At 45.6% G+C, this 23776-nt stretch overlaps 1 protein-coding gene across 6 annotated transcripts in view; it reads right to left on the bottom strand.

The window, feature by feature from the left end:
• The window catches only part of LOC139052726 (solute carrier family 53 member 1), a 376292-nt gene that overhangs the window by 227304 nt on the left and 125212 nt on the right, over positions 1-23776 (bottom strand). For all 6 annotated transcript variants that reach the window (XR_011510032.1, XM_070529770.1, XM_070529769.1 and 3 more), the window contains exons 6-7: positions 7337-7417; positions 4691-4769 (exon numbers count right to left, since the gene is read on the bottom strand). Coding sequence is in view for 5 of the 6 variants with exons in the window: in XM_070529770.1 (XP_070385871.1) it covers positions 4691-4769; positions 7337-7417 (160 nt within the window). In the remaining variant the exon portion in view is untranslated. The remainder of the gene's footprint in view (positions 1-4690; positions 4770-7336; positions 7418-23776) is intronic.

Here is a 23776-nt window from a genome sequence, read left to right as displayed (position 1 = left end):
CAAAGGTAATCGGTTTTCTGAGCAAATGTATTCATGGGCAAATACACAACACCAATGAGTCGCTCGACCAACTCATTTGGTGCTGCTGCCCTACTTTGTCAGAGCTTATACATTAAGGACAGCAACTAACGACGCTGTAGCCTACTACAATGACGGCAATTCTGCATGAAAAGCTGTTCTGGAGGCCCTTGGAATTTTTCCAGGTCGGTTTTGTAATACTGCCTTTGTCAGAATGGACAGAGCTTGTTGACAGGGCAGAATTCTATGACTCTGCTGAGAGCGAGGAAGGACGACAGATAAAAATTAACACTAAGAAGGGTTTTGGAGACACCTGCAAGAAAGTCAGCAGTGAATGTATTTTCCTGGAGCATTTTGAGCATCCACAAGCAGTATGCGAACATAAAACTCCATTTTTTTCAAATAGCATTCTTTATGAATTTCTCAAATTCAATGTACCTTTTCTCAGAAAGTATTCATCCCATTCCTGTGAAACTTTGTACACATGTACTACAACCAGCCATAAATATTCTGAGCTAAAAGAATTTCTGATGACAAGACCGATAACACACGAGAAAAATTACACTGCAAGACCCTGTGACTCTGTGCATGCAGTGACATTAATATTTTTGGGTACAAACTCCAAAGAGGATATGATATCTCGTTAGTTCAGATATAAACTATGGGTATTTAGAATAACACTAATATCATCACATTCCCCTACGTGGCTGCAGAGAAAAGGTACATTAAATAATTCAACACACCTGAAATTTTGGGAGTGGGCCACAGGAAAGGCAAACCATCTATACACACACAAAGTGTCTCCTGTTGTACCCAACAGCATCTTTTGTAAGCACATGAAGTTTGATTTGAATATCTGCAGCCGTTTCTAAAAATTATGTTAAAACTAACATGTACCATACCATACCTCCTTAAGCATCCTGCAAACTTTTACATTTGGAAAGTAATTTATTCACATGCAAATAAAAAATAATTTTGATATAAAACGTGCTCACAAGTTTAATGTTCGACATGACTAAAGCAAGGCCACAGCAATAGATTGTCTATTTGTTGCTTGGCCGCTTGACTGTTGCTGATCAAAATACGTGTAAGTGATGTTTCTCCAAGTGTGGCCCTTCCAAAGTATTTGAGGAAGGGGGGGGGGGGGGCTGAGCCCTCCCGCCAGGCTAACTTGGACCAAGATTTTGACAAAAGCCTATGCATTCTTCAGAACAGAAATTGCATGGATGCTGTTAGCGTTTATCTAAACTTACAGTACCATTTTCTTGCTCGTCTTTTTTTAAGTAATTAGCCAAGATAAAGTAATTAACTTTTTAAATATAGCTTGAAACATTCAGGCATCAATAAGGAAGTTGTGGAGCTCCAGAATTATTGCCCAACCCAGGCACTTCCAACGAGATAGACATAGTGTGGCCATTTTTATTCGTGAAAATACACGTGACAGTGCGCTCTGTGCGCCCGAATGCGCCGCGATTACAGCGCTCTCAACCGTGCTTTGTAAAAAATATCGCTCGCTTCGCGCCTTTCGTGCTTCCCACGACAGAGCTTCGCGGTGTGCTTGGCTCCGAGATCAATGCCAGTGGGTTCGGGCGGCAGTTGAAACACATTGTGGCTCTTGTTTCTACGGTGATAATTGCACTCTCATGCTAGCAGAATGCATGCGGAGGAAAAATGACAAGCTCATGAGTTCCAATTTGGGAGCAAGACCCCGACGGGCAAACACGTATTATAACAAGCTTGACAACATTGTGTGAATCACGCTGGTTGTTACAAAAGGAAAAATTGTAGACTGACACGGAAGGTTGCTTTTTACCTTCCTGTCCATTCCATGTCGGCAGAGAATTTGTAATTTCATATTACTTACATGCCTTTTTCACGTCGTACAAAAGTTTCACGCAGATGGGTTCTTTTCATGGATAACGGTTGTAGAGATTTATTCGCTGTGATGTCTGTCTAAAGAATGTGTTCAAACAAGTCGCTCTCTGCCATAATGCAGTATTGGCACCTTTTCAGCAAGTCCGATGTAGCTTTTTTGATGATACAAGACTGTATCTCGCGGCAGGCTTCAGCAATCTCTGCCTTTAGCACTTCTGGTATAGTTGCTGGTTTGCAGTACGCTTGGTCTTTCACTTGTCCCCACAAGAAGTCAAGAGGTGTCAAGTACGGTGATCTTGCCGGCCGTGCCGCTAGTCCGTGCCGTCTGAACCACTGGCGTTTGAAGGCTTCGTCAAGCCAGGCTCGGGCAAGGCTGCTGCTGTGAGCTGGTGCACCGTTGTGCTGATACCAGGTTCGCGTTAAAAATGCACAAGGAAGATCACAGCGAAAATCTTCAACTGGGCCTTCCAAGATGTCGTTCACATACCGCTGAGCAGTGAGCATGTGGTCAAAAAATATGGGGCCAATTATTCTTCCATCAAAGGTACCGCACCCCACACTGAATGACCAATGGTACTGGTGTCTGGTCTGCGCCACCCAATGCGAGTTTGTATCACTCCAGTAATGCACATTATGGATGTTGACTGGAAAATTTCTGGAGAAGGTTGCCTCATCTGTCCAGAGCACTTTGTCAACGAAATCCGGTATTTCATTACTGTTCACAAGGACCCAATTTGAGAAATCAAGCCACCATTGCAAGTCTCTTTCTTGCAGCTTTTGAAGCAGTTGGAGGTGATATGGATACATTTCAGCCTTCCTAATAACTCTTAACACTGAAGACTTTGAAATGCCGACCTCGCCACTCACATCACGCCCGCTGGAATGATGGTTAGCAGTCATGAAAGCCAAAATGTCTCCTTCAGCCTCTTCACTGGTGGTCCCCTTTCTGTGTTGCGTCTTCTTGAAGCTACCTGTTTCTTTCAGCGTCAAGTAACTCCTCATAATTGTGTTTGCACTAGGTCTTTCTGCACATTGCCAAATGCAGTATACCTTGGCAGCTTTCCTCTTGTCGCCCCATTCCACTCCCAAGGCAAGGAACATGTTGACCTTCTGCTCACTTGAGTACGGCACGCTTTAGGCACTACAGACAAATTGTTCGAAATGGTTGCACGGCACGACAGCAATAGACAGTCGAGCTCACATGCATCTAGCCGCTGGCACAGCTTTGAAGAAAAGCGGCGTTGTAACAAATGATGATCTCTCTCGCAAAGTTTCCAGATGTATGATTCATGTTTTGTGTGTATTTTTTCTATTCCGCATCGGCTTGAATGCTGGAAAAAAAATTGCTCTTCTCGTCACATCGGAATAAACGGCTGATGACGGCGCCGTTCTTCGGCGACAGGGGCGAGCAGCTACTGATGAAGCGCGTTTTTGAAGCGCCGTTGCCAGCCGCTGCCGGTAATGTCAGACCCGAGCAAAGGTTGAAGCCCTTTCTAGTAAGTGAAGGGAAGGCGCGGCGCTGGCGATGTTCTTACAAATCACTCATGAGAGCACTGTAATCATGGCACATTTGGGCGTACAGAGCGCGGTGTCATGTGGCATTTTTTAAAATCCGTGGGCTTTCGTTTATCCTGAATAAAAACGGCCGTGCTATGTCTATTTCATTGGAAGTACCTGGGTTGGGCAATATTTTTGAAGCTCCACAACTTTCCTATTGACGCCTGAAGGTTTCAAGCTATATTTAAGAAGTTAATTTATCTCGGCTAATTACTAAAAAAAAAAAAAGGCGAGCAAAAAATGGTACTGTAAGTTTAGGTAAATGCTGACAACATCGGCGCAATTTCTGTTCTGAAGAACGCATAGGTTTTTTTTTCAAAATCTTGGTCCAAGTTGGCTGGGACACCCTGCATATGGGGGTTCGGAAAGGTGGTCAGGCCACCGCACTCCTCCCCCCTTCCCCCCCCCCCCTCCGGAGAAATAAAAACTTCCTGCCTATGCTCTTGGGCCTTCAAGGTGATAATGAACGAAATTAAATGATGTGTTACCAACTTGTAATAATCACTAGCACAAGTTCCTTACACTTTGTGTAACTCTACGTCCAACAACACATCACATTTCTTGCATTTTTAAGATGTTTCTGCTGCCCTCTATTTTTGAAATTGAAACTAAAATCTGAAGCTTTACGTGCCAAAAACACGATAAGAATTCGCAGGGTGTAGTGGGGGACCCCAGAGTAATGTTGGCCATGTGGGATTCTTTAACCTAAACTTCAGTACACTAGCATTTTGCCCCCATCAAAATGCCATGGCCAGGATCAACAGCAAGTCCTCAAGCTCAGCAATGCAGTGCCATAGTTAAGCTAGCACAGTGGGTCCCTGCCCTCTGCAGTTGTTTACAGTGTACCATGTGAAATCTTCAAGCCTCTCTGTAGCCCACCTTTACGGAATGTTTCAGCTCAGAACCGATTATGTAATCTGCATCCCTTCTTGCCTCAAACATTCGTAGAAAGGGAAGTGCTGCAGTTTCTGCAATGCTTCTGAGGGGAGTCAAGAATCATTACAGCTGTCAAGTGGCTAATGTGGCTACGGCCACAGAGCTCCAGAGGGAATTATGCACTTCGACGCGGTGGGGCAAAAATGAGTTTCTCCCGTTGCCTTTCCCATCTTACTTGCGCCTGTCATCTATATACACACTCTGAACCACTCCCCGACATGGTGCGCGCGACAGCAGCCCGCAGCAGCAGCAGTGGGAAAGTCGAAGGAAGAGGCAAATTCACTTTTAAAAAAAGAGTGCTCACCTGAAAGGATCACTGCAATGATGAGTACGATATAGGCACCAGAAAAGAGACCCACTTTGAAGGTCACCCAAGGGGATTGCTGCACAGACAACAAAGCAGTGGTTGTACTGATTCTGAAGAGAATGACCTTTCCACTGAACAAGGATAAAGACATGCCAAAATGCAAGGTCACAACTATTCCAGCATGAGCTGAATTGGCCTATTTATGGGTATGGCAACATGGAAGTCTGAATATGTTCAACTGGTTGGATGAAATAGTCCCCCGCCTGGTTGGTGCTATCTTTGGATGAGCATTGCCTGTTTCTACCACAGTGTACTAGAATGGGGAAGCCGGTCCAACGGAAGCCATGGCAAGCGACGAGAGTGAAGCAATAAACTATGAAATTTGTGGCGGCACTGTAGTTTCCTTCTTCTGAAGTTCCAGCCACTCTGGTGCCTCGTTGGCCCAGCGGAACCGCGTGTACTGGCAGCGGTTACAGCAGCACCAAGCTGTTGTCTGCTCGATGTGCCGTTGTCTGCTTGACACATCATCATGCTTGCATTTTTTTCGTCATATTTTGTAAATAGTATGTGCGGAAAAAAAAAATACAATAAAACTACGGTTTTTCCATGCATTGAGGTTCCTCGCTACCGTCAAACGAAGCCGTCTGCACGACGTATAAAAGCGCAGATGGCCCGCGCATATGTCTAGTTTGTCTGGTAACTCAGCGACTTGGCAGAGGGTTCGAAGGACGATAGGATGAGCACACCTCGGCAAAAGAACTACCTTTGCGTACTGGGTTGTAAAACCGTATACAGCAGATTGAAAGGTCAGGCCTAACTCTCACTTTTCAGAGTCCCTAACGATGAAGAAAGGCGCCGGGTGCGGGAGCACAATCTTCATCGCACCGACAGGCCCTTTGAAAGCCACCAACTTCATCTGTGAGCTACACTTGGATGCAAAGTACATACTGAGGCATTATGTGCACAGCATGGAAAGCCTGTGCTTCGGTCTGATGCGGTACCCACAATCTTGCCGTATCTGCCGGAATACCTCTACGAGCAGCCCACGTGAAAGACACAAGCAACAGATGAAGGCCGGTCATCAAAGAGAATGCCCCGCTTATAAGTTGAACCGTCATTGACATTGGAGACATGTGACAATGGAAACCTATGCGAGCTCGAACACATAGACAACCTATAACAAGTTTCATAATTCAAGCAAATATAAACAATGTGTTTGGCTTTATTCACCCAGGGGACCTGGAAAACCAACTACGTCTCAGGCATATGATGCATAAAAATCGGGGAAAAGGACGGCTATTCCTTAAATATTTTCAAAACACATAATTAACCTACAAAAAGAAATGTGCTGCATGTAACGAATAATGTGGCCAACATTCTCCCTGAATGTGAAAATGCTGTCTTTATTAGGGCATTAGGGAAATTTTGTTAGCATTCAATATATCGCGTTAAGAAAGGCAGAAAACGACCGTTTACCAAGTTTTATTTAACACCTAATTAAGCCACACAGTTCATTTATTCCTGTACCTCATCCCATTCCTGTACACACCATATGAGCTCTGAATTGTATTTCGTTCCCTTACGACACAGTGAAAGCACGCACATAACGGTTAAAAAGGAAAGCAAACTACAAACGCGATCCATCTGATTGCGGTCCTGCTCAAACAACTGCAACACTGTGTTCAAGTGCGGCCATGCATGCTCCGACATTTGGCACGCTCCGATGCTGCCGGCCAGCGCCTCCAACGCGCATGGCCGTGACGTTCAGGAGAAGGCGACGGTGGCGCCATCTGGATTTGCAACAAAAAAGCCTCAGTGCGAGACCCTCGTTGGTCCCACTCTCCCAATCTAGTACACTCTAGTTTTTACTTGACAGAAGGCTGCTATTCAGAGCTTGGCCTGACTTCATTTGGCCACCCAGGAGCTATTGCACTACACAAAGCAATGCTTTTAATGCTATCCTTTCAATTGTTTCTTAAAATTTGAGTTTTATTGCAAACAGTTTCAAAAAATAAAACAAGAAAAGGAAATATACAGTAGGATATCCCATGGCTCGTGAAGCATAGGTGAAGCCTCCTATCAATCTAGTATGTACCACAAAAATAAAGATGAAAGAAATGCTCATTCAACAGCACATTATACAATCACACATTATGTTATGCAAGCAAACACACGTAAAAAAGCCTACATAATGGTCTAACCAAGTAAACAAATTTAAACAATTTTCTTGTACAAGCTACTTTATTAAATATCTCATATCAAATGCTAATGTGCCCAAGAAAGTCAAAGTAGAAAAGCATAATTTGTTTGCCATAGTTTCTGCTTTGGCTTTCTACCTTTTGCAGAAGATTGTATGTTGCCGGAAACCTAGACCTGCTTGGATTAGAAAGCAAGTCGGAGGGAAATATGTATAAAATAGGCTGGAGATTAAAAAGAGAAAAAAAAACAATATACCACTATCAGTCAAATGCAGTCTTGGAGGCAAAATGGCAAAATGTTAAGCTGCTAAGAGATAAGTGCTAGTATGCTCAGAAAAATTTCACATGCTGCTCTTTCCAGATCACTTTAACAAAATTGAGCTGACTTTTAATAAGAAACACACAATTCATGCCAACTTCAGAGAAGCAGTGACAGAAGCCTCACCTGATCACCAAGCGGAGGCACTCGTAACCGCTTCATGGCCTTCTGTCGGTCGCCACCTTCGAGCATGGAGGTCACCAAGCTCTGCAGTGAACAGCCAGTAGTGAAGATATCTTTAGGTTGGGAGGGTAGACCCACTGACTACGAAGTGGTAGGGGAAAATGCTACCCTTCTCATAGCAGGGAGTCCAAATTCACCTCCCCTTTTCACGAAGGAGGAGCATGAGATACAAAGGACTGTTTAATCATTTTTGCAGACCATTTACATTTTGAGTACTGACCATGGCTTGGGTAACGTGGCAATGCCAAGTAATGATAGCAGCTGAAGCAGTCTGTAGAAATTAAGGCCACCTCCTTTGGCATATATTTTACTCACGAAAATCCAGTGGCCACAGACGCATGCTTTGTGTACACCGCACAACCTGCAGCTGCAAAAAGCAGCCAGGTCATGCTATGGAAACCTCTCATCCATGAAACTGACTCACTGCTACATCACAGTGTTACGTAGGTACTACCGTCACCAACTAATAGTGACCATGAGTTCACCACTAAAAACCAGCCTAGTGCAATAGCACTAGGCTACCCTTTAGCAGTGGCAATCCTAAGGGGAAGGCAATGCGGGGAATCACCTCCCCCAAATCTTTTTTTACTGTCTTGTCACTGTCATTACACAAACAAAGGGGCATAAGATGTGCACTATTTTCAGAGGAAATGAAGTATACAAGTGCATTTGGGCGAGCGAGAAAAGTATGGAAAGGTCTGCGAAGCGAGTTCTGCCATAGTTTGGGCAGACAAACCATTCACAACACCTATGACAGACAGTAGACAGGAATGGAGGTTTGTTTTAATAATAATAATAATAATAATAATAATAATAATAATAATAATAATAATAATAATAATAATTGGGGTTTTACGTGCCAAAACCACTTTCTGATTATGAGGCACTAATAATAATAATAATAATGATGATAATAATAATAATAATAATAATAATAATAATAATAATAATAATAATAATAATAATGTCTTTATCCGTGTCCCATAAAAATACACAACACGGGAGACCTGCAGTAAAAGCTGTCATGAATGACAGCTTGACAGAGCCGTAGGACCCCCATACATGGAGCAGTTATATAATGACAAAAAAAAATATAATACATGGTCACGTTTGAAATTACACTTCCCGAGCATACAATGTGACAAAGATAAATTGTGATGAAATAAGGCAAGATGGAAACACAAATTCCAAGTTCACTCATGTAATAAAACAACACAATCAACGACGGAGGAGTCACAAAAGAAACAACACAAATGCAGTTTCATTTATCCGCAATAAATAACAGTAATACATATACAATGATAGTAAAGAGAAGCAAAACAGATAAAGCATACACTGTGAATTGAAAGAAGGGAAGACAGAACCATTCCTTCACCGTGTACACTGTTAGGGATAACGGGGCAGAGGAAAACTTGGTTTGCAGAAACGAAAAGTTAAGAAAGTTAACGACCTAGAATTTGTTAAAGTGCTGTTAAAGTTTTCTTAATGTTATATCTTCAAGTTTAATGTGTTCATTATTTAATCTGTTAAGTAACCTGGGTAATTTGTTCTGTAGTGTCTGTAGACCATACATTGTTATATAAGTTCGAACTTTCCAGGGCATAGCGTTACGTGTCAGGCAGGCAGAAGTGTTTTCCTGTAGGTTAGCTAAACATTGTAAAAAGGAGCTATTATTTACTTTTTCATTTTTAAATGCTTTGCCTACAATGTAGTCGAACAATTCGGCAACTGGGATCACATCGTACTTGTCAAAAAGATGGTGTATGTGAGAGTAATAGGGAAAGCCCTCAACAATTCTAAGGAACTTGTTCTGCAACCTATAAAGCCTGTTTAAGTTTCCCTGTGTTGTGTCAGACCATACTAGATGGCAGTAGTTCATTCTGCTGGAAAACAATGAATTATAGATTAACATCATAATTTTCGGTGGAATTATATGGCAAATTCTGTATGTCAAACCTATTACTTGAGCAAGTTTAACTGACAAGCTATCCACATGAGCATACCATGACATGTTCATGAAAAGTGACACCTAATGTTTTAATACTGGAAGTAATCTCAATAGATGTTGCATTTAATGAGATAAGTTTGCTGATTGATATATGTTTGTTTTTAGCTCGAAATATTACAGCTTTTGTTTTATTCTCATTAAGCAGGAGGCTATTTCTATGTGTCCATTCATCTAATTTTGCTAACGTGAAATTAGCGTTCTTGACAAGGTCATCAATACCTTTACTAGCGTACATGATAAATTTCACACTTTTATTAATTTTAACAATGTCATTCACATGCATATTAAATAAAGGCCCTAGAATGCTACCCTGTGCGACGCCTGAGGAGATAGGTAGTGGATCTGAGTGATAGCCATTTATGACAACTATTTGTCGGCGATATTCTAGATAACGTATAAGAGATGAGACATTGCCACAAAAGCCATAGCGTTCAAGTTTTTGAATGAGAAGATAGTGATTAATGCAATCAAATGCCTTTGACAGGTCAATGAAGATGCCCAGAACAAGTCTGCCTTCCTCCAAATGCTTTTTTTTTTTTAATTATGGGGTTTTACGTGCCAAAACCACTTTCTGATTATGAGGCACGCCGTAGTGGAGAACTCCGGAAATTTCGACCACCTGGGGTTCCTTAACGTGCACCTAAATCTAAGTACACGGGTGTTTTCGCATTTCGCCCCCATCTCCTCCAAATGCTGTAGAAGGTGTTCTTTTTGTGCTAGCAAAGCGAGTTGAGTGCCCATCCCCTTACGGGAACCATACTGACTGTCAGTTAGCAGATTATGTTTTTTCTCAAATTCAGTTAGCCGCCTTAATATAACTTTTTCGAAAACCTTTGAGTGGGCATGGTGAAAGCATCAGGACAATGCATCTGAACAAATCATTCTTGTTTTTCATCCAGGCCACGCTTCTGGTGAGTGACGGTCAAGAATTGTCCGTGCTTACTATCAACTTGCTGCTCTTCAAGGGACACAACGTCTCGGTATAATCTCTGGCTATCGACACTTCGGGCCTATGCACAACAACGACGTGGTTAGAAGGACAGGAAACGCCCCTATCGTCTACATCACCTCTGCTGGGCTACATAAAAGCAGCCAAGGGGCAGCAACCGTTCAGTGGGCATGGCGAAAGAATCAGGACAATGCATCTGAACAATCCGTTCTTTTTTTTTTTTTTCATCCAGGTGAGCGACTATTGCCAGATTCACAGCTACTGTAGTAATAACCCATGTCTGTTCATTTTGTCATGCCCACGGCCACTACTCTCAGTGATGACAAATGTGTATTTATGTTTTGCAGATCTTATCTCAAGTTGCAGGGATATTGAGTCTAATCCGGGGCCGTCTACAGATGAAATGCTTAAAAACATAATGCACAAAATACGCGAGATCAAGGTAACCATGAGCTCTTCAAGCCAGCAGCTTGAAGATAAATTGAATTCTATTGATAAAAAAGTGGACGCTATCGCAGTCACTGTTGCCGAATACATGCGTAAAGTTGATAAACTACAAACAATCGTCGATCATCTGAGTCTTAAAGTGGACGACTTGGAAAACAGAAGCAGATGGAAAAATGTAATTCTTTATGGGCTACCGGAAAAGAAGGGTGAACAATACCAGGTGTTAGAACAGGAACTTTCTAAGAAAATCCTTGAGGACGTACTAAAAGTTCCAAATGTTAATATAGAGCGTATTCATAGGTTTGGGAGGCCATGCGAAAACAAGTGCCGCCCAGTTATATTTAAACTAGTTGATGGGAGGAGCAAGATAAAGATTCTCAATAAATGTGGCAGTCTCAAAGGGATCCCTTTCAGTATTGTAGAAGATTTTTCACCTCGTGTTAAGTTATTGAGAAAAAAGTTGTGGGAATACACAATGCAAAACAGGAACAATCATGACAAAGTGGTGTTAACTTATGACAAGGTAAGAACTAACGGCAAGCTACTCAGGTAGGATGATACACTCAACAAGGCAGTCCCCTTGAATGGCAAGTGACCAGGCGCCGTAAACACAATGAGCAACATATCAAAGCGAAAACAGAACAAGAAATCAATGGGTATGCTCCTACCTCCAGAAGAGCTCACTATGCTATGTGCTAATGCTAGGAGTACAACGAATAAAACTGTAAAACTTTCGTCCAGATGTAACATTCCTAACTGAAACGTGGCTAAGCGAAAACATCTCGGATGCAGACATAGTACCAAGCTCTCACATAATGGTCAGGAGGGATCGTGGCTCAAGAGGGGGTGATGTAGCAATTACAGGGCGTCTACCAAGTTGACCTTTCCAAAATTCCCCGAGTTATGCAGAACTATGTTTTATGTCAAGACGGGCTGAAACCATATCGCCCGATCCTGTCACTCTCTAGTAAGTATATGAACAAATTTAAAAATAAAACGACTTAATCTAATTTGAATACTAAGGAGTAGTGTTTATGTTATTCAAAAAGAGAATAGAAGGGAGGGGTTTAGCAAAATGCACAGCAAACCAAATGTCTTCGAAAAAAACTGCAAATCGAGTCGGACATTCTCAAATATGAATAAAAAGGAGATGCATACAGAAGCAAATATTTTCGAATACGAGCTATTTCTATCAACTGATAACAAGCTCAGTGGTATGAGGCTCGAACTTTGTCACAATTGAGATTCTCTCTTAAAGGGAAGCTGAAGAGTTTTCCAGAAAAAATGAGTGAAGAGCTGTACGTAATGGTTGTCAACTCTCCGAATTCGAATATCGCATCGAAATTGAACGAAAGAAAGTGCAAACAGATTTTAGTTTGACGAAAAGTGCAGCAGCACACTCGGGCAGCTCGCGCACCCCGTTTCCGCCTGCGATTGGTCGGGCGCCTCGTGACGTCAACATTGGTGTTCGTCCAGACCGGCCGCTGCCGCCACACATGAAGCACGGTGCAAGGTGGTTTGGCGCTGTGGTTTGGCGAGACAGTAATGGTAAATTTCGAGAACTTGCGTTTCTGTGAGGAGTTCGGCGTTGTTCCCTACACGTATATGTAGCCGGCCTCTCCAAGAAGCAAAAGATGCTGGTAGCAAGCAGTACTTTCGACGCGAACAAAAGCGAAGTGTTAGCATCTCCTCGTGTTAGAAATGTTCTTTGGTGAGTACGTTTTTTGCAAAGCTGTATTCAGCGATCCAGTGAGTTCGTTTCCGGGCAAACAACTGTACTGTTATGTTCCTGCATGCCTCCCTCATGGAACATAAGGAGGGATGCAATCATCGGCATTTGTGCACTGCCCCAAAGATGTCGGCAATCTACACAGATGGTTTACATGCGGAAAAAGTTTTCCGGCTCTTGCAGCATGTGTAGTGACCTTCGTCGGCGCGTTGTCCACACGCTACTCATAACCGGAGCCGTAAAGGCGGCGAATTCTCTCAGCTACGTGAGACAGCCGGTTTCTCTCTGTGCAGCGTCCTGGCGTGTGAAAACACACGAAAACTTTACACTTCCACTTTATTGTGGTAGATGCATGTTGGCTGCTTCACAACACATGTGCGAAAAGAAAATTAACGGCGGTTTGCGACGAAACCTGCGTCAAGGGTGGGAGATGAACATGTACCTTCCATTCAGCGTGCTAACACGAAGGAGCTAGCAATAAATCAAAATCCAGGTTTGGACAAGTTAGTGTATTCATAAGGTCTTCCAAGACCAGTTACCAGCCGTCCGCCCGCACCCGTCCTGCCTTTGTGCGTTCGTTGCCCCGACCTTTTCGCATTGCATTTAGAAAGCCTGCTAGCAGAAAGTCATACTCTCACTCATTCATGCATTATTTATAAACTCTGGTAGTAATAGTCATCACGAAAGTGGTTAGAGCACAGCACTGTTGTTCTTGAGCACTCGAAATTCTTTCGATTCACAGCAACCTCCCACTTAGCTGCAAGCTTCTTGTCTTGTGGGAAGTAATGGAACATCGTCGTAGCCGCTGGTGTTCGTGCAACCGTAGACTGCACAGAACACCAGCATGATAGACCCACCACTTCAATTGATGCTGCGCACGTCAACTACCACTCTACATACACACAAACAAAGGAATGCAGGCTCAAGCGAGGAAGATTATAACGGCACACATGCAGAAACAAGCGCGATCAGGCACGGTCGCGGAGAATGCGAAGGAGCGAAACACCAGTGCTGACGTCACTACACCGCGGTTTCCGGCCTCCGTTCGCATCGTCAGAGTCAGCAGCAACACACGACACTCGACAGGGGGCGGAGTGACACCGCAAATTTTAACCGGCGATTACGTTGTTCCTACGAGAAAAATCCCGCCCAAAATTTTACGTGCGAGGTTTATAAGGTTCCCGCATCCGTATATGAGCGTCTTATTGAATTCGACAGACTCTTCAGCTTCCCTATAACAGTTCGTATGTCAACCTCAACTGTCCTGACATACTCTCAGCGCGTTCATGACGACTCAGTGGTGTGTGTCACTGCTTTAAAGAGTTTACTTTGGTTTGGATGAGGCACACCTGCATCTCAGGATCAGCCAACACTGTTTTTTTAGCTCAAGCTCTTTCAAGATGGCAGCAGCACGCTTCCTTTCCTGTTCACTCCTCAATGCGTAGGTCCTTTCTGTTCGTGTCTTCCTTCCGCCACTCGTTCACCACACGGACCCTTTGAAGCATCTTCTTGGTCAGTTGCACAGACCACGTCCGATTTTTCGAACTCCCTAGGGGCCACGAGAATGTCAGAAAAATCGGCCATATGGAAAAAATAAATGCATGTCATTTACTACCCTTAACGGCTCAAACCGCCACAGGCACATTCGAAAACGCTCCGAAGGCTTGTCGGTACATGCATTAGGCATATAGTTACTCGTACTGTGACAGAGAATACCAGGTGCACGCGTGTATAATTAAGGAATACAGTTCACGAGGGTTGCAATGTGGGCTTGTTGGTAATGGATCTTCAAGGGGTGTACGTTAGCGCGATTAAAAGACGGGACAAAAAAGGACACACAGGGATACCGTACACCCCTTGAAGGAATACATACTGTGTCCCGTGATAATAACCCGTTCCCATGCTTGTTATGCTTCACTGCAATACTTTTGCGTATGCTTCACCAGTTACCATTTCTGCACAGAGGTGAAGCTGACTTTCGGGAACCAGCATTGTGCAACGCACCGTGCTTTCCAAGCTTCTAAGCCAATCGCAAGGACCACAAAGGTGGAGTCTGTGCTATTGCTGACAGCAGCGAAATCCTTCAGTAGAAACACGGCACCCAACGGCAAGAGGCTTCATAGCGAACATCGAAGCAGCTAGGCCTAGCGTTGCCGCAGTGGTGGCTACGGGTGCCAGCGGATCTGCGTGCGAGAGCAATGGTTCGAGGCGGCAAGGTAATCAAAATGGCGGCGTTGTTGGCTTTGAATAATGCTGTTTTGGACCTACAATCACGGCAAAACATCTAGGAAATCGGACAGCGAAGAGTTCTTGCGTCCGAAATTTCCGACATTCCGATACATTGATTCTATGGGGTACATGGCGGCGGCACGAAGCCATCCAAATTATCGGGAATCCAGAAAGTCAGCCGTTGACTGCACACTGGTAACTCCTCCAGCCGACGACAGGGCATCAAAAACGATTCATTAGAATTCCTGACTGTTACTCAAACCAGCTTTACCGCGACTTTTGTGCCTTTCAATAAAATTACAGCTAACTTTCAGTGATGAACACACAAATTCCCAGAGGTTTCCCTGAGTTTTTCCAGACTACTCAATATCCCTGAGAGTTCCCGGTTTTCCCGTTTGGTAGACACCCTGCAATTATCTTAAAATAGGGAATTGACTTCACTATTATTCCTCATGAGACGAGTGTTGAAATGGTCTGGATTCTTGTTCATTTGTGTGAATGCAGCCTACTAGTCGGTGTAGTCAACAGGCCTCCCAGCGCTGACGTTTCGATGCTTCAGTCACTGCATGAATTTCTTCAATTGAACACCACATGCTACAACAATATTATCACGTCCGGCAACCTCAATCTGCCCACAATAAACTGGGAACAACTGTGCTCACTACCGCCTTGTGCGCCGTCTGAAATGGTGCTTGAAATTGCATACTGCTTTAATCTCACAGAGCTTGTGCAGATACCGACACGTCTCACTTCCAATTCTAGCACTACACTTGACCTTGCTTTTGTTTCTCAAGCTACTCATGAAAAGGGCCCTTCCGTGGATGTTTTACCTGGAATATCCGATCACAAAATTATTCTCTTCAAATGCAACTTTGCGATAGCAAGATCCAAAAACCTATGGAAGATTTCTTAGCTTTCAATAGAGCCGAAGACAAAAGCATTCTCGACTACTGAGAACAAGATCAAAGACAAGGTTTCCTAGGCGTCAATGAGCTTTGGCTGCACTTTAAGAGCGCCGTGCACGAATGCATCAAAAAATATGTTCCTAAAAAACGAAAAAAGATAAACCAAAAAAGCCTGTGAATTATTCGTAAAATCCTGCACTTAAAGCGTCGATTAAAACAATTATGATTCTATCGGTCAAGCCCCCCTGTCCTGGTGTCACTCCAAGCAAATCTTAGATCCAAATTAAAATTAAGTAAATACCATTTCTTTAATGTCGGAATGCACAGCTTTCTAAAAAACAACCCAAGGAAGTTTCGGATGCATATATCGAAGCGGATCGAAGCATATATCGATCCAGTCGGATCGCACCAATACAATAATAATTCAAAAGCTTAAGAATACAACAGCCCAAGTTACCCACATGATCCGACGAATAACAACCAAGACAAGAGGCATGGCGGAGGCGGACACGCTACGGCTTGTCCAAGCCTTCGTCGTGTCTTGAATAACTTACGCTATTCCATAGGCACTTCTCAACGCGACAGAACTTAAGAAAATCAACACAATGATCAGAAAGGCATATAAGCAGGCGATGGGCCTGCCAATCAGCACGTCCACAGAATGCCTACTAAGATTAGATGCGCACAACACGGCCAAGGAGCTGATAGAGGCACATTTATACAGTCAGGGAACAAGGCTGGCGGTTACGGAAGCAGGCAGGTCCATTCTCGTACGCCTGGAGTTTTCCGCCCCTCTGAGCCATCCGCCACCTCAGACAGCGAGCTTACCCCATGCCATCCGGAGCAACATCACCGTACGTCCTCTACCTCGAACTATGCACCCAGTGCACCACGCAGAGCGAAGGGAGGCGCGCCCTGGCCATACACAAGCGATACGGGACTTTACCCTCTACAGCCTACACGGACGCGGCTTCTTACCCCAGACGCGCAGCCAGAACAGCCACCGTAGTCAACAAAGAACATCGGAACAGCATTTCGTTCACATGATACAATCCCCTCCAAGCCGAGGAAGCAGCCATAGCCCTCACGCTCTCCCAAACAGAGGTTGAAGTCATAGTGACTGACTCCCAACAGGCGTGCCGCAATTTTGCTAGTGGCAGAATTCATACCACTATGCTCCGGATCATAAATCAAAAGCCGCCAATGAGATCAGTCATGATCATATGGGCGCCAGCTCATCAATGCATTCTTGGCAACGAGGTCGCCAACCATGTGGCTCGAGATCTGACCCACCGATCCGACGCCGAGGAATCAACCCGAGTGCATGCACCCTTTAATCTCGTACCAAGACATCACACAACACTACAAGCTGACCCGCAGAACATATGCACCCCCACACAAGTCACTACCTAGAGAGCAGGAGCGATTCCTCCGAGCTCTACAGGTTAATACATTCCTCCACCCAACCAGAAATCACCTCATAGCACTTACACAATTCTCTCCGCAATGCCGCTTCTGCGCAGAGCCCGGGTCCCTCGGACACATAGTAGGGAGTTGCAGAGCGGCACCATTAAATCCTCTGAACCCTTACCCCCCTTACGAGCTTTGGGAGAGAGCCTTGGCCAGCTCCGACCTCGAGGATCAGCAACGGCTGATTGCGAGGGCCCAGGACGCGACCCGAGCTGAAGGCATTCTGGAATGAGGACGCCTCTCCAAAGCTGCATTCACCCAATAAAAATGTTTATTCTCTCTCTCTTGAAGCGGAACAGCCTTGTAGACAAGATAAAATTGAATGATGTCAAAGTTACCAACACTAAGCACATTGCGAAAGCTTTTAACACATTTTTTTCATCGGTATTTTTACGTGAACCCACCCTGGAAGATGATGCTCACTGCGTTGGTCTCGAGCTTCCACATCTTTCCATATATGAGGAAGGCATATTTTCGTCACTCCTAAACTTAAAAAAAAAATCTGAAGGTCCTGATGACATACCTAATGCTTTTCTTAATATTTACCGCAAGTTTAAACGAAGGGGATCTACCTAATAATTGGAAGGTCGCCAAAGAAGTCCCAGTTCACAAAAAGAGAGAAAAGCTTACTGAGAGAAAAGCTTACCTCTTCTAAGGTAATAGAATACTTTATTTCTAAGCATTTAGGTTCCTTTTTAGAAAAAATTGACTTCTTTAGTAACAGTCAGCACGGATTCAGGCGTGCCTTTTCAACCACTATGCAGTTACTTCATATGACTAACGAAATACGAAAAAAAGGCGGGCAGGTACATATTCTTTTTTTTTTAGATTTCGAGAAAGCCTTCGATCAGCTTTCACATAAAAAAATGGTACAGCTAAACAGCATCATACGCAGCGAACAAATTTTGCATTGGCTTGACTCATATTTGACATATCAAAAACAATTTGTCAGCATAGGTACTAGGAATTCATCACTCGCCTCTGTACTTTCGGGGGTTCCACAGGGCTCGGTTTTAGGGCCACTTGTTTTTCTTCTTTACCTGAATGACCTGGCTTGCAAATTTTCCAAGCAGTGCCGCTTCTTCGCAGACGACTGTATTGTTTATTCGAGCATTCAATCTGCGAATGACCGATATAGCTTAACCGACCATCTAATAGCAATACACGATTGGTGTATCCAGTGGCATACGACTCTAAACATCTCGAAATGCGCGCACATGGTCATTACAGGTAAAAAAAATCCACTAACTTGCACCTAAACGATAAATAATATGGTTACGCGAAGGACGAGTCAGTAAGACAAGCAACTATTTACAGGTTATATTTACAACAGCGGTTGCAGCGCTGACTGGTTAGATTCACAACGCAAGCCCAGTTCGTTCTTCCTCCTCTTTTCTCGAGTGATGGCGCCCACGCGCCTCGTTCAAACAATCAAATATCACGCGCGTGTAGCCCAATCCCCCGGCAGCAGAAGCGACGTCCTGCAGTGTCTAAATGTCATCATTGGGAGGGCGATACTGATTCAGTCATGTAACGTGCACAATATAACTGGACTGCGAAGCAGATGGGGCGTCAGGGGCGATCTCGTAGGTGACAGGAGTCACGGCACAAAGCACTCGGTATGGGCCTGTGTAGCGAGACAGCAGTTTTTCTGACAGGCCGACCCGAAGCGACGGAGACCATAGAAACACCAAAGAACCAGGTGGGAAGTGCATGTCTCGGTGTCGCCGGTCGTACAAATGTCTTTGGCTGTCCTGGGATTTCAGAAGGCGGTCACAGGCAATTTCCCTTGCGTGGACACAGCGGGCGATGGCGTCAAGTGCATATTCACTGGTCGGTGCCACGCGAACAGGGAGGTTTGTGTCAAGGGGCAGTGCTGGTTCTTGGCCAAACAGAAGGAAAAATTGGATATAACCGGCTGTGTTGTGGCGCGAGGAAATATAAGCAAATCTGACAAACAGTAGAGCGAGGTCCCAGTCAGTGTGGTCTGAAGAAGCATATTTTGCGAGCATGTCTGTAAGAGTGCGATTCAGACGCTCCGTGAGGCCATTTGTTTGCAGATGGTATGACGTAGATAGCTGGTACCTCGTGGCACAGGACTGCAGAATGTCCGCGATAACTTTTGATAGGTCCTTTTGATAATGTCCAGCCACGGTCTGTGAGAAGTTGTCGCGGACCTCCACGTAATAAAATCACATCGGCGACATCTGTGGTGCAGCTTGTAGGAAGCTCTCAAGTGATGGCGTAGGTCGTGGCGTAATCCGTGGCTACAGCGATCCACCTGTTCCCTGAGGCAGAAAAAGGAAAAGGGCCAAGTAAGTCTAAACCAACCCGAAAGAATGGTTCTGCAGGAATGTCGAGTAGTTGAAGGTACCCAGCAGGGAGCCAATTGAAGGTGTTTAGGGATCACGAGAAGTAATGCAGGGCCGTAGGGGGGTGAACGTTGTGGCGGTAGAGTACGCCATCTTGAAGTGTGAATAAACGAAGGGAACTGTCGGCAAGTGACAATCCCAGGCAGTCAATGATGAAACGCAAGGACGGGTCATGGCGCTGCTCGTCGGCGACATGAAGCAGTGGAAAAACGGAGAGAACACAGGCGTCGTGTCGGTATCAGACGTAGAGGTCGCGTCTTCGACTGGGTAGCGAGAGAGGCAATTTGCGTCCTGGTGTTGGCTTCCCGACTTGTAAGTCGCTGTGTAGGGATCTTGTAGTCAGAGGGCCCAACGACCGAGCCGGGCAATAGGATCCTTGAGCGACGAAAGCCAACAGAGCGGATGATGGTCTGCGATTACCGAGAAGGGCTAGCCATATAAATATGGGCGGAATTTTGAAACAGCCCAGACTAGAGCAAACATTCGTGCTCGGTAATCGAATAGTTGCGCTCTGCAGTTGTCAGCAGCCAGCTAGCGTAGGCTATGATGCGGTCATGTCCGTGTTAACGTTGCGATAAGACGGCACTGATCCCATAACCACTGGCTACAGTTCAGATCTCTGTAGGTGCGGACGGGTCAAAGTGGGCCAAGACCGGTTGATTGGCGAGAATCGTGATAAGGCATGAAAATGCGGCAGCCTGAGGGGAACCCCACGTAAAAGGCACGTCGTTCTTCAGAATTTCAGTGAGTGGTCGAGCGACTGCTGCAAACTCTTTCATGAACCGTCTGAAATAAGAACAGAGCCCCACGAAACTCCGGAGGTCTTTGACAGACTGAGGCACAGGAAAAGCAATTACTGCTCAAACCTTCTCCAGGTTGGGTTGTACTCCGGAAGCATCTACGAGATGGCCTGGCACTGTAATCTGTCGGCGCCCAAAGTGGCACTTCGATGAGTTTAATTAGAGCCCAGCCTTGCGGAAGACGTCAAGGATTGCTGCGACGCGCTCAAGGTGCGTCTCAAATGTAGGAGAAAACACAAGGACGTCGTCGAGGTAACAAAGGCAAGCTGACTATTTGAAACCTTGAAGCAGAGAGTCTATCATCCATTCGAACGTGGCGGGGGCATTGCATAAACCTAACGGCATAGCCTTGAATTGGTAGAGGCCATCTGGAGTGGCGAAAGTGGTCTTTTCTTGGTCTTGCACGTCGACGGGAATTTGCCAATAACCAGATCGAAGGTCGATGGACGAGAAGTATTTGGCACCCTGAAGACAATCAAGAGCGTCGTCGATTCGTGGTAAAGTGTAAACGTCCTTTTTAGTGATTCGGTTTAGGTAGTGGTAATCAACGCAGAAACACCATGTGCTATCTTTTTTTTTAACAAGCACGACCGGCGATGCCCAAGGTCTCGACGAGGGCTCAACAATGCCTCTGGAGAGCATCTTGTTTACTTCCTACTGAATAACTTCCCGCTCTGCTGTGGACATGTGATACGGTCTGCAGTGGATGGGAACAGCATCACCAGTGTTTATCCCATGCTTAACAAGGGATGTCTGACCAAGTGGTCGATTGGCAGTGGCAAATATGTCGCAGTAGGAAAGCAAAAGGCAATATAGGGCAGCTGCTTGGTCAGGTGCGAGGTCCGCAGCGACCATGGGACGTAATGGGCTGGTGAGGTTCAAGGCATCCTGCGGTTAATCAGGAGGATCTGGAGACACGTTGGCTGCAAAAGCAGCAACGTGGTCGTCTGTCACTGACCGGAGCATGGCGACCGCTATGCCTTCAGGTAACACTTGCTTTGTCAAGCTAAAATTGATAACAGGGAGACACATCCGATTAGATGCAAGGGTTACGACGGAGTGGGGCATGGAGATGTCGCGCGCCAGGAGGACATCACGAATAGGCGCGACAACATAATCACCGTCGGGCACGGTTGCCTTTGAGGCCAATTCGACGAAGGTTAGGGCTTTTGGAGGTAAACGAACAATTGCTGCAGTGCAGAGGGTGTTCGGTTGTTTGGGGCAAATGTCTGGAAGAAGAGGAAGCTGGAGGCACAGCATACCTGTGGAACAGCCGATGAGGGCAGAATGCGTCGTCAGAAAGTCAAGCCCGAAGATTAGGTCATGCGGGCAACTGGTCAGTACGGTGAACAGGCCTGGAACTTGGCGACCAGCAATCCCTATGCGAACAGTGCACACACCCCTGACAGCAACAGTGGCGCCATTGGCGATGCGTACGGCTCTAGTGATGGCAGGCCTAAGAACTTTTTTGAGGTGACGACATAGGTTAATGCTCCTTATGGACACTTGGGCTCCAGTATCAATTAATGCCGTCAATGGAACACCATCTACGTCTACTTCAATTAGGTTCGTGTTGGTGAGGAGCGTCAATGGAGGATTTGGACAGGACAAATGTGATACAGCACTACCTCCAAGAGCTGCATGGCCTAGTTTTCTGTCCGTGGGTTTGGCGAGGAAAAGTGGCAAGGTTGGGGTGACGGGGAGCGACGGTGTTGAGGCAACGGCAATCGTATGGAGGAGCGGCTGTCAGGGGCATCAGAAGTAGGGTACAGATGGCGAGGTGAATAACGGCGAGCGTCGGCGTATGGCTGAGGAGCAGGGAATGAGCTCCAGAACGGTGGCATCGAGGTAGTGCGGCAGTGGCGGGTACATGAACAACGCGGTGGCAGTGGAAGCAGATCGGTTTGGCGTCTGGGATTCGCCATTCAGCAGGATTGCGTGGTCTGGGAGCGAAATACTGGTCATTAGAGGTTGTGGACATGGGAATGGGTGCCGAATCAAGTTGGAAGAGAGAGCAGGTGGTAGGGATGCCAAGATTTGCAATTTATTGCTGCGCAACTGCTTGGAGAACGGAAATTGTGAGGGCGGCTTTGTCAAAGGTACTGTCAGGGGGTCGTGGATGAAGGGGGGCCGGACTCGCCACTTCATTCTCACAGCGAACGATACGTGTGACATTCTCTTGAAATGGTCGTGTGGCGGTAAGAGCGGAGCAAGAGACCATGGCAGGGGTGTTTGGGAGCCGGGAAAACTGTGGGATGACGTGGCGGCTTTTGGCTACCTCGAAGTGGCGGCATTCTTTGACGATGTTGTCGATTGTAGAAACGTCGTTATAGACGAGCAAATGGAAGGCGTCGTCCACAATGCCTTTTAGGATATGGCCCACCTTGTCAGCAAGCACATGACCGAGGTTGACTTTCTGACAAAGCCAAGCACTTCCTGTATGTAGGAGACATACGATTCGGTCGACGACTGGACACGAGTGGCAAGCTTTTTACACTCAGCCTGTTGTCGACCTGACGGGTTGCCGAATAGGTCACGAAGCCTCTCTTTGAAAATGTCCCAGCTGGAGCGCTCAACCTCATGGGTGCAAAACCAGACACGCGGTGTCCTATCTAGGTAAAAGATCACATTGGCAAGCATGATGGTAGGGTCCCAGTAGTGGCTATGGCTAGCACCCTCATACATGCTGAGCCAGTCATCGACCTCAACACCATTTTGGGCAAAGAATGTTCCAGGATCATGGAGACTAGGAACTGTAACATACATTGTGGTTGGCGCCGCAGGTGTGGGTGGCGACGGGGTGGTTCCATGGCAAGCCATGGCTGAGAAGACGACGGTGCGGCCGCTTCGGAAGCTCCGTGGTGAGGACAGAACATTTCACCTCCACTACAATGTTACACGGAGGACGAGTCAGTAAGATGCGCAACTATTTACAGGTTGTATTTACAACAGGGGTTGCAGCGCTGACCGGTTAGATTCACAGCGCGAGCCCAGTTCGTTCTTCCGCTTCTTTTTGCAAGTGATGGCGCCCACACGCCTCATTAAAATAATAATAATATATGGGGTTTTACGTGCCAAAACCACTTTCTGATTATGAGGCACGCCGTAGTGGGGGACTCCGGAAATTTTGACCACCTGGGGTTCTTTAACGTGCACATAAATCTAAGTACACGGGTGTTTTCGCATTTCGCCCCCATCGAAATGCGGCCGCCGCAGCCGGGATTCAATCCCGCGACCTCGTGCTCAGCAGCCTAACACCATAGCCACTGAGCAACCACGGTGGGTGCCTCATTCAAACAATCAAATACCACACACGTGTAGCAATATGGATATTATACAAGTAGAGGAATTCACATATCTTGGAATCACAATTGATTCTAAGATGAGCTATAACGCTCATGTTCAGTAAGTTTCCTCGGCAGCAACGAGAAAGTTATGGTTATTAAAGCACCATTTAAAAAACTGCGCTAGTGC

This window comes from Dermacentor albipictus, unplaced genomic scaffold, assembly GCF_038994185.2.
Source record: "Dermacentor albipictus isolate Rhodes 1998 colony unplaced genomic scaffold, USDA_Dalb.pri_finalv2 scaffold_30, whole genome shotgun sequence".
Taxonomy (NCBI): Eukaryota; Metazoa; Arthropoda; class Arachnida; order Ixodida; family Ixodidae; genus Dermacentor; species Dermacentor albipictus.
The sequence above is the reverse complement of the archived record's forward strand: the minus strand, read 5'-3'. Positions and strand labels throughout refer to the sequence as shown.